We start from the raw sequence: 16,959 nt of genomic DNA, 5'->3' as shown, positions 1-16,959 counted from the left end.
TGATAAGATCAACAATAGAAACGAGTGTATGGAGGACTGGGGATCCGACTTTCAAGATGGCCGCCTAAGAACAGCTCAGGACTTCAGCTCCCAGTGAAAGTGCAGAGGGTGAGTGGACGCCGCATTTCCAGACGAACTCTTATTGCCCACAGACCAGGAGATACCCAGGCAGAGGGGTCGCCAGCGTCGCAGTCCCAACCGGTGCGGCTGTTTTGGCCCCCGCGGGGCTGATTCCGCCCGCGCGGCTGCTGTGACCACTCCCTGTTGCTGCGGTTCTCCATACAAAAGCCACTGGTCTGGGAGCCCTCTTAGCTGGCGAGCAGAGCCTTGAGACGGCAGAATAGCCCATTCATCTGAAACAGCGAGCCAGGCCAGGAGATTCCTAGGCAAAAAATCCGCCAGGAGCCGGCGCCGCGGTTCGAGCCGACTCCGTGAGTCGCAGCACGGGAGATCCCGGCACCTTTTCAACAAGCAACCGGAACGCGGGGTCGTTCAACTTAAAAGAAAAGACTCTGAGTCAGGGAGCCAGGTGATCAGGCTCGGTTGGTCCCACCCCTCCACCCCCAACAACAACGAAAACAAAAACAGTAATTGGAAACCCTCTGGGTTGAGCCCTTCAAACCAAGCACAGCTGAACCGGGACGGTCCGGCTCCGTGGGGGAGGGGCTTCCGCCATTACTGAGACTCTCCACGGCTACGGAGGCAGGCTGCCGTTGCCGAGGCAACCCGCCATTGCCGAGGCAACCTGCCACAACAGAGAGAGTCCGCCATAACAGAGGCGGGGCCACCATTGCCCAGACAGTTCTAACTACGCCCATATAAAAAGGACTACAGGGAAGAGCTCAGGGCAGCTGGGCGGAGCCCACAGCAGCTCAGCAAAGCCCCCGCGGGCAGGCAGAGGCTAGGCGTGCTGCTAGCTGGGCGGGTCCGACCTGAAAAAAAAAAAAAATCGAAAAAGGCAGTAGTGCAACGGAAACTCATAAAACTCCAACTCCCTGGGACAGAGACAGACAACAGGTGGATAAACCCACAAAAATGGGTAGAAACCAGCGTAAAAAGGATGAAAACTCCCGAAACCAGAACACCTCTCCTCCTAAAAGTGATCACAACTCCTCACCAGCAAGGGAACCAGACCGGATGGAGAAGGAGGGTGATGAAATGACAGAATCAGACTTCAGAAGATGGGTAGTAAGAAACTACAATGAGCTAAAAGAACATGTTCTAACCCATCGCAAAGAAAATAGGAACCTTGAAAAAAGATTGGACGAACTGCTGACGAGAATGGACAGCATAGAGAGGAGAATAAGTGAATTGATGGAGCTGAAAAATGCAACACGAGAACTTCGTGAAGCATGCACAAGCTTCAACAGCCGAATTGACCAAGCAGAAGAAAGGATATCAGAGGTCGAAGACCAACTCAATGAAATAAAAAGAGAAGGCAAGAACAGAGAAAAAATCGCAAAAAGGAATGAACAAAATCTTCAAGAAATGTGGGACTATGTGAAAAGACCTAATCTACGTCTGATAGGTGTACCTGAATGTGATGAAGAGAATGAATCCAAGCTGGAAAATACTCTTCAGGATATTATCCAGGAAAACTTCCCCAACCTAGCAAGGCAGACCAATATTCAAATCCAGGAAATACAGAGAACACCACAGAGATATTCCTCAAGAAGAGCAACCCCAAGGCACATAATCGTCAGATTCACCAGGGTTGAAATGAAAGAGAAAATGCTAAGGGCAGCCAGAGAGAAAGGTCGGGTTACCCACAAAGGGAAGCCCATTAGACTCACAGCAGATCTCTCAGCAGAAACCCTACAAGCCAGAAGAGACTGGGGGCCAATATTCAACATCCTTAAAGAAAAGAACTTTCAACCCAGAATCTCCTATCCAGCCAAACTCAGCTTCATAAGTGAAGGAAAAATAAAATCCTTTGTGAACAAGCAAGCACTCAGAGATTTCATCACCACCAAACCTACTCTACAAGAACTCCTGAAAGAGGCTCTACACACATAAAGGAAAAACCAGTACCAGCCACTCCAAAAACACACCAAATGGTAAAAAAGCAGCAACACAATCAAGAATCTGCATCAACTAACCAACAAAACAGCCAGGTAGCATCAAAATGACAGCATCGAATTCACACATAACAATACTATCCCTAAATGTCAATGGACTAAATGCCCCAATCAAAAGACACAGACTGGCAAATTGGATAAAAAGCCAAAACCCATCAGTGTGCTGTATCCAGGAAACCCATCTTACATGCAAGGATACACAAAGGCTCAAAATAAAGGGATGGAGGAAGATCTACCAAGCAAATGGAGAGCAAAAAAAGGCAGGAGTTGCAATTCTCATCTCTGATAAAATAGACTTTAAAGCAACAAAGATCAAAAGAGACAAAGAAGGACATTACATAATGGTAAAAGGATCACTGCAACAAGAAGAGCTAACGATCCTAAATATATATGCACCCAATACAGGAGCACCCAGATACATAAGGCAAGTTCTTAATGACTTACAAAGAGACTTAGACTCCCACACAATAATAGTGGGAGACTTTAACACCCCATTGTCAATATTAGACAGATCAACCAGACAGAAAATCAACAAGGATATCCAGGACCTGAACACAGACCTGGAACGAGCAAACCTAATAGACATTTACAGAACTCTCCACCCCAAATCCACAGAATATACATTCTTCTCAGCACCACATCACACCTACTCTAAAATTGACCACATAATTGGCAATAAGTCACTCCTCAGCAAATGCAAAAGAACAGAAATCATAACAAACAGTCTCTCAGACCACAGTGCAATCGAGTTAGAACTCAGAATGCAGAAACTAACTCAGAACCGCACAGCTTCATGGAAACTGAACAACTTGCTCTTGAATGTTGACTGGATAAACAATGAAATGAAGGCAGAAATAAAGATGTTCTTCGAAACCAATGAGAACGAAGACACAACATACCAGAATCTCTGGGACACATTTAAAGCAGTCTCTAGAGGAAAATATATAGCAATGAGTGCCCACATGAGAAGAAAGGAGAGATCTAAAATTGACACCCTATCATCAAAATTGAAAGAGCTAGAGGAGCAAGATCAAAAAAACTCAAAACCTAGCAGAAGACAGGAAATAACTAAGATCAGAGCAGAACTGAAGGAAATAGAGACACAAAAAACTCTTCAAAAAATCAATAAATCCAGGAGCTGGTTTTTTGAAAAGATCAACAAAATAGACAGACCACTAGCCAGATTAATAAAAAAGAAAAGAGAGAATAACCAAATTGATGCAATAAAAAACGATAAAGGGGATATCACCACAGATTCCACAGAAATCCAAACCATCATCAGAGATTATTACAAACAACTCTATGCACATAAACTAGTAAACCTGGAAGAAATGGATAAATTCCTGGACACCTGCAACCTCCCAAGCCTAAACCTGGAAGAAGCCGAAACCCTGAATAGACCAATAACATGGTCTGAAGTCGAGGCAGCAATAAAGAGCCTACCACCCAAAAAAAGCCCAGGTCCAGATGGGTTCACAGCTGAATTCTACCAGACATACAAGGAGGAGCTGATACCATTCCTTCTGAAACTATTCCAGACAATCCAAAAAGAGGGAATCCTTCCCAAATCATTTTACGAGACAAACATCATCCTGATACCAAAACCCGGCAGAGACTCAACAAGAAAAGAAAATTTCAGGCCAATATCCATGATGAACATAGATGCAAAAATCTTCAATAAAATACTGGCAAACCGATTGCAACAGCATATCAAAAAGCTCATCCACCATGATCAAGTAGGATTCATCCCGGGGATGCAAGGCTGGTTCAACATACGCAAGTCCATAAACGTAATTCACCACATAAACAGAACCAAAGACAAAAACCACATGATTATCTCGATTGATGCAGAGAAGGCTTTTGACAAAATTCAACAACCCTTTATGCTAAAAACCCTCAATAAACTAGGTATTGACGGAACGTATCTCAAAACAATAAAAGCTATTTACGACAAACCAACAGCCAATATCATACTGAATGGGCAAAAACTGGAAGCATTCCCTTTGAAATCTGGCACTAGACAAGGATGCCCTCTCTCACCACTCCTATTCAATATAGTACTGGAAGTTCTAGCCAGAGCAATCAGGCAAGAAAAAGAAATAAAGGGTATCCAAATTGGAAAGGAGGAAATCAAATTGTCTCTATTTGCAGATGACATGATTGTATATCTGGAAGACCCCATCATCTCAGCCCAAAATCTCCTGAAACTGATAAACAACTTCAGCAAAGTCTCAGGATACAAAATCAACGTGCAAAAATCACAAGCATTCCTATACACCAGTAATAGACTTCAAGAGAGCCAAATCAAGAACGAACTGCCATTCACAATTGCTACAAAGAGAATAAAATACCTAGGAATACAACTAACAAGGAACGTAAAGGACCTCTTCAAGGAGAACTACAAGCCATTGCTCAACGAAATAAGAGAGGATACAAACAGATGGAGAAACATTCCATGTTCATGGTTAGGAAGAATCAACATTGTGAAAATGGCCATACTGCCCAAAGTAATTTACAGATTCAACGCTATTCCCATCAAGCTACCAATGACCTTCTTCACAGAACTGGAAAAAAACACCTTAAACTTCATATGGAACCAAAAGAGAGCCCGCATAGCCAAGTCAATTCTAAGCAAAAAGAACAAAGCGGGAGGCATCACACTACCGGACTTCAAACTATACTACAAGGCTACAGTAATCAAAACAGCATGGTACTGGTACCAAAACAGAGATATAGACCAATGGAACAGAACAGAGGCCTCACAGGAAATACAACATACCCACAACCATCTGATCTTTGACAAACCTGACAAAAACAAGCAATGGGGAAAGGACTCCCTGTTTAATAAATGGTGTTGGGAAAACTGGCTAGCCATGTGCAGAAAGCAGAAACAGGACCCCTTCCTGACACCTTACACCAAAATTAACTCCAGATGGATTAAAGACTTAAACATCAGACCTAATACCATAAAAACCTTAGAAGAAAATCTAGGCAAAACCATTCAGGACATAGGTGTAGGCAAGGACTTCATGACCAAAACGCCAAAAGCAATGGCAACAAAAGCCAAAATAGACAAATGGGACCTAATCAAACTCCACAGCTTCTGCACGGCAAAAGAAACAGTCAGTAGAGTGAATCGGCAACCAACAGAATGGGAAAAAATTTTTGCAGTCTACCCATCTGACAAGGGGCTGATATCCAGAATTTACAAAGAACTAAAGCAGATCTACAAGAAAAAAACAAACAAGCCCATTCAAAAATGGGCAAAGGATATGAACAGATACTTTACAAAAGAAGACATACAGGAGGCCAACAAACATATGAAAAAATGCTCATCATCACTGGTCATCAGAGAAATGCAAATCAAAACCACATTGAGATACCATCTCACACCAGTTAGAATGGCGATCATTAAAAAATCGGGAAACAACAGATGCTGGAGAGGATGTGGAGAAATAGGAACACTTTTACACTGTTGGTGGGAATGTAAATTAATTCAACCATTGTGGAAGACAGTGTGGCGATTCCTCAAGGACCTAAAAATAGAAATCCCATTTGACCCAGCAATCCCATTACTGGGTATATATCCAAAGGATTATAAATCATTCTACTACAAGGACACGTGCACACGAATGTTCATTGCAGCACTGTTTACAATAGCAAAGACCTGGAACCAACCCAAATGCCCAACGATGATAGACTGGATAGGGAAAATGTGGTACATATACACCATGGAATATTATGCAGCCATCAAAAACGATGAGTTCACGTCCTTTATAGGGACATGGATGAACCTGGAAACCATCATTCTCAGCAAACTGACACAAGAGCAGAAAATCAAACACCGTATATTCTCGCTCATAGGCGGGTGTTGAACAATGAGAACACATGGACACAGGGAGGGGAGCACTACACACTGGGGTCTGTTGGGGGGAAATGGGGGAGGGGCGGGGGGTGGGGAGGTGGGAAGAGATAGCATGGGGAGAAATTACAGATACAGGTGAGGGGACGGAAGGCAGCAAAGCACACTGCCATGTGTGTACCTATGCAACAATCTTGCATGTTCATCGCATGTACCCCAAAACCTAAAATGCAATAAAAAAAAAAAGAAAAAAAAAAAAAAAAACACACACACACACAATTTAAAAAAAAAAAAAAAAAAAAAAAAAAGGACTGGGAGGGAAAGCAAATAGTTCAGACACTTTGACAGATAAAATTGGTCAGAGTTGCTTGCCGTTCCTCGAATTAGAGCAAAAATAAATTTTACAATATAATCTAAAAAAAAAAAAAAAAAAAGAAACGAGTGTATGGGACAGAGGGAGTACCATGCCACTTGAGGTGTGGCCTGCTGACTGCTGCTGGTTCATGGACTATTTGGACCAGTCTGCAATGAGTAAATACAGAAACTGAGAGTACATGTTTAGACATAGCAATTTGACATTACTGCAACATCATTTTTGTTGTACTTTACAGAAGTATTGGTCCGTCACAGATTGGAAATTTACAAAAAAGTATCCTTTACCATAATTTGAGAAGTACTGGCACAGGGGAGGGAGCAACTAATTATATTTGGGTAGATCACAGCGGGCTTCCCAGGGAAAGTGATCCTAAGCTAGGATTTGATAGTGAAATAAGAGTTTGCCAGGAGGGAATGTTCTTGGTGCTGTAAAGAGCTTGTGTAGAGGCACCAAAGTGTAAGTAACACTGTGTGATATGTGTAGAGAACTGGTGGAATAAAGCTGGAGTGTAATTTTTTTTTTTTTTTGATGGGGGAGAGGTGTTTATGCAACAGAGCTGAACAAAGATCAGATTGAGCAAAACCTTTCATGCTCTGTGGAGGAATGTAAACTTGATTCTCTCAGTGAGGGAAGCAGGAGGGGAAGACACACGATTACATCTGAGTTTAGGAGCATCTCCTACCACATTAAAAGGGCTGTGACCATATGTTTGATTCTCTTTGATTCATCCTACACTAAGTTGGATCAGTTCTTTTTTCTGTACTTTTGATGCCGTCAAATGTTTATTTTCCTGTCTAACACAATAGCAAAACTTTGGTATCGCTGGAGTTTTCCACACATTCTTCTTTTAAACCATAGCTTTATTTACAGCAAACCCTGGGCCTTCCTCAGAGGCTGGGCACTAACCCCAACATCTAGGCACAGCCCTATGGCAGGCAGAACTGGGCTGGGGCCCACAAACTCAGTGTGGACATGTGAACATTAACAGCTCACATTCTCAGACGAAAACTGATGCTGGTTGTCTGTCTCCACATCTTCACCCTCTGTTCCTAAGAGGAAACAAGGCTTATTCACTGATCTGTGGTAAGAGGGGGTATGTAAATAAATGGACAGAGGGAGTTAGAGTTTCATGCCTATTGCTGAGTCACATGATTAAGCCCACAGTGTTATATTTTACTTCACTATCTGCCAGTTGGCTTCCTCATACTTTGTTCTCTATTCACTCAAAACACACACATAGAGCCTCCATCATGTGGTGGGCACCTTTCAGGGTCTGGGGAGACCACAGTGACACAAGCTGACCTGGTCTTGCTGTCAGGGAGCTCATGCCCTGAAGGTCCTCCAGCAGAGGCATAAGCTGAACTTGGCTTTGTACTCCTGGTACCCTACAAAGGCTTGCAGCATAAAGAGCCTTTAATACCCATCTGTTGACTCAAACACAATGACAGCATACAGCTTTACTGCACAGGGACAGGAACCATTCTAAGTATTCCCTACATGAGCTCTGGAGGTAGGGACTAGTATTATCTCCACAGTACAAACGAACATAGTGAGACACAGGATTTAAGTAACTTGCTCAGGGTCTCAAAGTGAGCTGGGGGTGGTGCTTGGAATGCAACTCCACCATTTGCTCTCTGTGCTGTGCTCTGCAGCACTTAATGGTGAACGAAGCCCACAGTACCAGTGTGTTAGCGCCATGGCCCCCAGAACAGCGAATTTAAAATTATTTTTGGTTGTTTTTATGGTCCCATTCATACCCCAAATATCTGCTCTTGCTTAGTCTAATATTTATCAACACTTTGTTATCCAGAATAGGCTCAACCTGTAAGGTGAATTTTTTCTTGTTAGTGTAAAAATGGATGGGTAGTCTATAAAAGAATAAGCAGTTGTTAGCTACCATTCTCCAAAGAAATCTGAATGCTTTGATTGGAATGCTTGATGTTGAAACAGTTAAAGTACTCAAGACAGGACCGTGCTCACTACACTGTGGTACTTACCTACACACTGCTCCCCTCGCTTCTGATATCCAGGAAGGCACTGACATGCGAAGGAGCCCCGTAAGTTAATGCACACTTGGTCTGCTCTACAGTTGTGTGTCCCTGCAGTGCACTCATCTATGTCTGTCAGAGACACGCAAAACAGAAAGAATTGTCAGTTGTGAGATGTTGATATTTCCTCCATTTTGCCACTTCTTAAGTGTTTACTTTATTCTTAAAGCTTTATAATGTTGTTACATTGGAAGTGTTTAAAAGTATAAATTATTTCAAGTGTTCAGAAAATAATTTTGCAAATACCAGTGTGTACCACTCAGATTTAACAAATGCTAACATTTGCCTTGTTGGTGTCAACTCACACTCTGTTTTGTTAAGAAACATTTCAGATACAGCTAAAGCCTCACACCATCCTCATCCCCTGACCCATCACCTACCACTATCTTGGTAGGCATGAATCCTTCCCTGAGATGTTTCTGTGCTTCTGTTAGACAGGGATGCAGCCATTAGGACATAGTGTATTGTTTTGTACGTTAAAAAATTTAAATAGATTACATGATACTTGCTTTTTCCATCCAATATATTGTATTTGAGATAATTTCCATTGACAAATTTCTAAAAATCTGACCAATAACTGGGTGTAATCAAACTTTAATATTGTATGTTCCCTGTCACTGTTTGTTTTTGCAAACAGCAGAGTAACATGTATGTATAAATATTTCATTGCAAATTTCAGCATGCAAAGGCTTCAATTTAATCATGTTCCTCTAGCCTGTGTAGTTTAAAAATCCACATTTTCTCAAAGCAGTGTACTTCTGGGAATAATTTACTGAATGTACCTTAAGGAGTATGCAGGTTACAATTCTAGGAAAGTAAAGGCTCAGTGATAGCATAATAAACCAGTTACAAGAAATTTCTTTGGGATCAAAAGGTAATGTAAATTTGTGTGTGTGCATTCATATTTATAGTAATTAATTTTGCCTTATCTATATCACCTTTATATTCATTCAAATCCATATTTTGAAGTTAAGTAGCACACAAGAAAGGATCATATAATTACGTCATTCTTCAACAACCACTCTAAGCTTCATTAAAAAATATCTTAAAACTTGGGATTCCTAGATGACAAATTTTGCATAAAAAACAAAATACTATCCTGGGTCTACCACAGTGATCATCTAAGACTCCTTAAATCTGCCTCAGGGGTCTTAGATCATCACTGTGGCAGACCCAGGGTAGTATTTTGGAGGAAAATGTAGGGAAAGAATCAATAAGAAAAAAATCAGTAACTAGAATTTACCCGATTTCTGTCTTCCCTCTAAGAATCTCAGAGTAGCCCCTAGGGTTGTTTTGCCTTTCACTTTTCTGTAGTTTTCAAGGGGGACTGCTGCATTTACAGTATGCAGTATAATAATATATAAAGTTGAGATTATAAAAGGGTTGTCTTCAGAAATCAACTTCACTTAGCTGGGTGTGGAAATGATAAGAGAGATTCTTTCCATAAGAAAAAGGAAGGGGAGATGAAAAACACTTGAATGATGTATGGCTATTTATTGGATAATAATCTATAAAGCATCCACTTACGTAATTCTTTGAACTTGCTTTTAAAGTTTTGGCTAAGGTTTTTGTTACTTTGTTTTGGAATTTATTATAATTACTACTAGTATTATTTTCAAATCAGTGATTACAAACTGTCCTTTCTAGGTACTATGCGATGGTGCAACAATCTTGCTTTGACATTATCTGCTGTTTTTTGTGTCTTTTATTATTTTCTCAGATGCACTTGATGAAAACCTTTCTATTGGGGTTTCTTCGGAGCTTTATGACTCGTTAATGCAGAAATGACAGCAGAATTTCTATTGTTTTATGTCAAAAACATTTGCCAGCATTTGCAGTGATAACAGTCCTGAGAGATACAGCAATGTTAGATTCAGATGTGGCAAGTTTCCTCTGGCAGAAGATCAAGGCCTTGGGCTGGCTGCTGCATTTTCTAAGGGAGGCCTCAGCAGTGACTGAGGCTTTTCTTTTTGACATCTCTCTGCAAACTGCCTCGACCCCACTGCATTCCTACAACTTATGCCCTATGACTTCCTTCCTACTTTCTTGTCACTCATTTCTTAGTGTCTGATAAATAGGCTAACATTTCCAGTGGAATTAATATAACATTACATAGATTTTAAACACAAAAATTTGTGCTACTCCTTCTTAAGAATGACATCTTCTGAGAGAATTATTTAAAACAAATATTACGTGAGTTAAATTAATTTAATAAAAACAAACAACAACAAAAACAAATACAATACTACTGTGTTCACTGCCACTACTTTTCTTCCCTTTTTCCACCAAAACCTAAACAAAGCTGCAACAAGACTTGCCTCACCTAGGACTGACTGGTGATTACACATTCTACTTACTGGGACTCATAAAATTGTCCAAAAAAGTGACCTCTGTGACCAGGAAGCAGCTACTAACTACATTTCCATTTATGGCTTCTCTAGCTATACTTTAAAATACTTATCCTCTCCCTTGCTGTTGTCAGTTTATCTAATGCTAGGGGCTATAAACAGATTGAATTTCTTTGACCTATTTTCAATTATAATGTCCATTTATTTGTTTATCTAAAGAACACAATTTTATTATTTTGAAAATTACACTTTGATCCTGGCATTGCTTATTTACACATCTATACAAAGTCATATAAAGTTATTACACATTGTTAAATTTATTATGTTTGCTTTTCTACTTCTATGCATTTCCATTTGTCTTAAATATCAGAAAGTTCACTATGATACTATGATACAAAAATTACTAAAATGGACAATGATGTCAGAAACTCAAGGCAGAATATCCATCCCTGGGCAAATTCTATGGAAAAGATGGCTCTCCCAGGAGGGTTGATGACAGCCCACTGTCCTCTACTTGCTCCTGACTCCCCATAGTGCAAACACTGCCTTTCATAGGTATCTTCATGGTGTGTAAGAAAAATCAGTTTCCTACATTTATATGGGAGAATATCTGCATTGGCAAAAGCAATGCTTTATTTATAAGGGAAACTACTCAGGTCAGCCATGATTTTCCTGATAATCTAGGACAAATTACTATAGGGAGAAATTTTTTGTTGTTGTTTATTCATGATTATAATTTGTCATTAACAGTTAAGCTCACTTGGTTTTTCAGGCAGTCAGTTAATAAATTTCCTGGGACCTGGTCCCAAGCTCTTTGGGTGGGGGTGGGGGATATATATCTTACTTTCTCCCCCCCACCCCGCCACCATATTCCCAGTGCCTAGGATAGTGCATGAAACATGGTGAATTTTCAGTAAGTATTTGTTCAATAAATGGGTAAGTGAGTTACTACCATTTGCTGAGAATTGGTGCCTAAAGTTTCAGGAAAAGTAGGATCAGTGTTTTACCTAATGGAGCTAAAAATGTATAAAGCAAAGTAACAGGTAATATCTGAGAAACACAGCAAAATCAGCAGATGTTAGTCAAAGAAAAATGATGTTGAGCAATTGAGTCCAGGAGTGCAGAGGCTATGAGGTATAAAGTAGCATTGGCAGTGGGTAGCCATGGATGATTTGCCAGAGCAAGTGAGTTCTCCACTGCATTTTGAAGAAAACGAGATGCATGGGTTGCCAGGAAAAGGAGGCTGTTTCTAGGAAGAAAGCAGCTCGCATTAGAAAATGCTGATAAGACAAAACTGGTTTCCATGAGAAGAATGGCAGACAGATGGAGTCAGCATAGCTGCAGGGGCTCTGTGCGAGGAGACTAGTGCAGTGCCAGGTTGAAGGGGATCACGAAATGCTAGCTCTGTGGTGAGCAAAATTCAAGGCCTTAAAGGCAGGATTAGAGTCTGGATTGAACAACATGGGGAGTCACTCTGAACTATGCAGACAGAGCCTAATGCTAACATTACCAAATAACAAAATAATAGAATATGCTTCCTAAAATATCACAACACATTTCATCATTCTAATACATTAAGAATAGCTAATGGCAATATTTGGTGATTCCCTCATTTTTCAAAAATGTGCCCACATGCTCCTTCCTAGTGATTTATACTATTGTAGGTCCCTCTCTTGCTGACTTTGGCACCATTAGTTGCTTTAAATAACGCAGGCTAATCTTTGCTCAGCTCTCAATTCTAGCCTCTTTGACACACCAAACCCCAAGTCTAGAGAACCACACATTTGATTTTCTCTCAAAGTTAATGGAGGCAACTATGTCCACATCTCTGTGGTGTCCATTAAGTCCCTGTTTAGGTCCTCATTCTCTATGTTTTTGGCTCCTTCTCTTCAGTCTGACTCATATTTCCCAAACCCCTGACTCATGCTGCTTTCTCTCTCTTATGCAACATTTTAATCTCTGCAATGTTCTTTCCATAATTTGATAACTTACCACGACATGGAGTCCCTTCAGCATGTTTTCACAGACAAAAATTATCTGTTCCTTGAATGGTGTTGAGTACCATTTAGACTTTTCTAAATTGTACTGCTTTTGGTTTAATAAATAATTCAGAACTACTTCTGAATAAGCCACTGTTGACTAGTAACGAGAATGCATTAGTAATAGGACAAAGAAGGCTAAAATTATTTCGAATCTGTCACTCCCATGTAATCTAGAGTCATGGTATCAATTTTTTTCTCTTTGTTTCTCCATCTCTAAAATAGCAACAATAACACACAGAGTTTTTAAAGTATTCAGATTCTTTACAATATGCTTTTTTATTTCCAGACTATAAATCTCTGGAGTCAAATAACCATGTTTTTACTAGTTCTGTGTGGACCCTGTGCATGCTTTGCAAGTATTATTCGGTGGTGCTATCCTGTGAACTCTTGTGGTTAAAGAAAAAGTAGTGGTTAAACTCAAGTTGCTGATACTTGTTGATCTGTGTGGATTTAAAACCATATTATACCTAGCTTTCTCAATCAAAATGGAGTAAAGTGGAAAAAAGGTCAAGGTCAAGTATTCATGTTTGTTAGAAGGAGGAGCTACTTTACCATTGGCCTCCTTCCCCCCAACATTCTTAATGATTTAGATACCCACCTGCTCAAGATGATTGCTCCCAATCCTTTCTAGGGAGAGGGTGATAAACTAGTTCCTACCAAAGTACTCTTCTTGCTTACTCTCTGAAACTTTTCAAATAAAAAGGGACTCATTGAGTGAAGGTCTTAGAGGTATTAGGAATATTTGGTTTTTTACTATAATCCTGGAAGGTAAGAACCACTTCAGCAAGAGCTGAGGGCACTACAGTTTACTACTGATTTACTCATTCAGTAATTGCTATTGATAACGATAACCTGAGTAATTAATATGATAACTTATGTAGATTGAAATCTGATTTAGAAGAAAGTGTATAACGTTTTACATAGCTTCATATACAAACTTGGTAATATTCTAAAATTAATTGGTACAAAAATAGGTAAATCCTTACCAATATGAAAAGATCTATTATTTGACTGGGAAGGCAGAATTACAAAGCCTCTGATTTAATCCTAATGGCAGCCCTGTGGAAGAGGTAGTTAATTCATCCACAATTTACAGATGAGGAAGAAGAATATCACTGAAATATGGACTCAGTTGAGGGGACTTGCCCAAGGTCACATAGAGCAGAGATTCAAACCCAAGGTTTCCATTTTGTTTCTGCAATTTAGATCTTCAGAAAGACTTATTTCCTAAGAGTTCTGGAGAGCAGTTTTAAGTGGAGTTATATGTGTTTTTAATTTTTTTTAGCCTTAAAGATAGGATTGTTAATGTCACAGCACCTTGATTCCTCCCTTGTGTCTTTCTTCTACTTAGAATAACATTCATAGCCCTCCAAGCTTTCTGTTTCTCTCCCCAGTTTTTAGCCAATTATCAACAATTTTTTGTTAAAGACTTTCTAGTTCCCTTGCTGTTTCTTTCATAGCACTGGAATCAGATTTATCTGGGCCAAATGCCCAGTTCTAGTTAGCTTTTCACCCTTCTGAAATTATCAGCTAGAATTCACCCAAGCTAAGCAGTTCTAGTGGAGAAAATAAATACTAATATTAAGTAACAAGAAAGAACTGTCTTCATCGATGGCCAGCAGTAGATTTATAGTTCTAGATTCTTATCAGTTCTGGCAAAACAGATCCTTAATAATTTGGTGTGCTTTAAATGATAAACAAAAATATCACCAAAATCAACAAATATCAGCTTCCCTGATAGTTCATTTCTCTGTTTCAGAGAGTGGCGAGTCAAGTGTCCTAGAAGTTCTTGGCATTGCATTGTTTTCTATCAGGATTTTACAATAGGCTGTTCTCATAGGAAAAAAATCATGCTACTTCCAATTGCTTTTCCAGCAATGATGATGGATTTGCATTGCAAATGGACCCCCTCACCCAGCTTCCTCTGTGGACAATAATGTTCATTTGCTAGATGATTGGATAGGCATATAGTTCATGAACATGAGGAAGAAAACCAACTGGTACATGTGAACGACCAATCTGTGACTCATCTGTGCTACACACAAACCAAAGGAACCAAAGGGTCATAGGCTGAAACAGAAGAGCAAGGAAACAGAGGCTTTACTTCTCATTCTTCAGCTGTTTTTGCCCACTGGCAACATAAACTTTATGCTTTCAAAAGCTCAAGAAAACAACATTGTCTACTGATAAATGATGGTTAATAGTTAGGAGTATTTTCTGGCATCTCTGTGAATATGTCATACCCAGATAAACTCCTTTTCCCCACCCAGCTTAATTATTAATTTAAAAAATGTTTGGGAAAAGATAACCCTGATATTTGGGATATTACAACCAATCATCAATCTGTCACCTTATGGAGGTAAACCTGTATTTTGAAACAAACAGCACCATAAGTCTTTGCTCCAGGGTGACTCAGTACTAGGAATTAAAGACCCTTTGTGTGAAGGTTTAAGCCCATTCCACACAGGCTGGAGACCCGCTTCAAAGTGATGGCCCTTAGAAGAATTAAGATCCTGCCCTATTACAGGATGCCTCTGCACTGACATTTCAATTGTGTTTTCCTGGTGCCTGGCCACTTCATCTCTCCTCTCTCCTATCTCCCACTTCCCTGGTCTGGATCAAACACTGGCGAGAGATGAACTGAATGGAGACTGACTACATTCAACTGAGTCCACCAAGCCCTGCCCGAGTACTGTGATTTGATTCTTGGCCTCCCTCCCTGAGGCCTTGCAGCCAGATTAGTCAAGTCTCTGAAGCCCAAAGCACACACATTCCTGGCTTATTCCTTCAGGCAAATCATCACTTGAGGTCGCATAAGCCCCTGGCTATGGCAGTGCCAATTATAACAAGCATGGCTTGCTGACCTCCTAATTGTATGAGACCAATTACATTATGCTTGTTGTTCATTCAACAATAAGCAGCTTTTGTGCCCACTAAATTGAGGCATACTACTAAATTTGGTGAGTGTAACTTGGCAATACTTCTCCAACTCATTAACTGCTTGCCTAAAGCTTTTTCAATAAAGAATATCTTTGTGCCTCTTGCCTTCAGAGAATGTTATTTTCTTGTGTGTATTTTCCTGCCCATTTCATTAGATCTTACTTATGATCTTTCTGTGCAATGTTTCTCCATATGCCTCAGGGCCCTTATTTGCACTAAATTCTTTTTTTCTGTTCTCTTTTTGATTCAGAATTCCAGTACAATGAAAAGCAATGAAAAGAACAAAGACACGGATAAATCTAAATAAATACTGCTGCCTAAAACAATAATAGTAAAGTATTTTGGGATTTACAAAATATTTAGAATTAAAATACATACGAATAATAGCATATATAGGTTGGCAGGAATAATAGAGTTTAAATATTTTAAGGTCCTTTGCATCACACAGGAAGAGTTAAAAGTACAAATTTGTCTTAAATTTTGGTAAGTCATGGATGCATGTTCAAATGATCCCTAGGAAAAACAATAAAGTAACGGCAAAAAAGTAAAATGACAAAGCTAATAAAGGGGAAATGGAGTAATACACAATGCTGCCTGAATTTAGAAAGAAGGCAAGAAAGAAAAGGAAACTAAAATATGCAGGACAAATAGACAGTAAATAGAATGGTAGGTAGTTTTAAACCTAAACATTATCAGTGGTTATAGTAAATGTAAATGGACTAAATGCTCTCACTAAAAACCAAAAATTGTCAAATTGATTAAAAAACAAAATTCAAATATACTGTTTCAAGAGACATAATTTAAATATAAGGACACAGATTAAAAGAAAAAAGATGGAAACTATTTATGCAAACACTAAACAAAAGAAAATTGGCTTTGTAATATTAGTATCAGAAGAGGTTGACTTTAAGGAAAAATGATTATTAGAGAATAAAAAGGAATACTACATAATGATAAAATTTCAATCTATCAGGAATATGTAGAAATTCTAAGTTTAAATCCACTTAATCATATGGCCTCAGTATAGACAAAGCAAAAATAAATGAAACTAAAGGGGGAAAATGACCAGCACAGTTACAGTAAGATTTTAACACACTTCTCCTAGTAATTGAAAGAATAAGCACATGTTTTCAGAAATGAATAGAAAATGTGATTAAAACCTTTGAACTAATTGACATGTATAGAGCACTGTACAGAATACATAGCTTTTTTAAGTATTGAGAGAACATTTAAATAAAATGGCTATATGCTGGCATTAAAGTAAG

At 39.4% G+C, this 16,959-nt stretch overlaps 1 protein-coding gene across 3 annotated transcripts in view; it reads right to left on the bottom strand.

Annotated features, from left to right (window-relative positions):
• Positions 1-16,959, bottom strand: part of EFEMP1 (EGF containing fibulin extracellular matrix protein 1) — a 70,638-nt gene that overhangs the window by 13,419 nt on the left and 40,260 nt on the right. For all 3 annotated transcript variants that reach the window (XM_003922724.4, XM_074399862.1, XM_074399876.1), the window contains exon 5: positions 8,314-8,436. In XM_003922724.4, coding sequence (XP_003922773.1) covers positions 8,314-8,436 — 123 coding nt within the window. The remainder of the gene's footprint in view (positions 1-8,313; positions 8,437-16,959) is intronic.

This window comes from Saimiri boliviensis, chromosome 1 (assembly GCF_048565385.1).
Source record: "Saimiri boliviensis isolate mSaiBol1 chromosome 1, mSaiBol1.pri, whole genome shotgun sequence".
In the NCBI taxonomy this organism is placed as follows: Eukaryota; Metazoa; Chordata; class Mammalia; order Primates; family Cebidae; genus Saimiri; species Saimiri boliviensis.
This window is presented reverse-complemented; position numbering and strand designations above follow the sequence as displayed.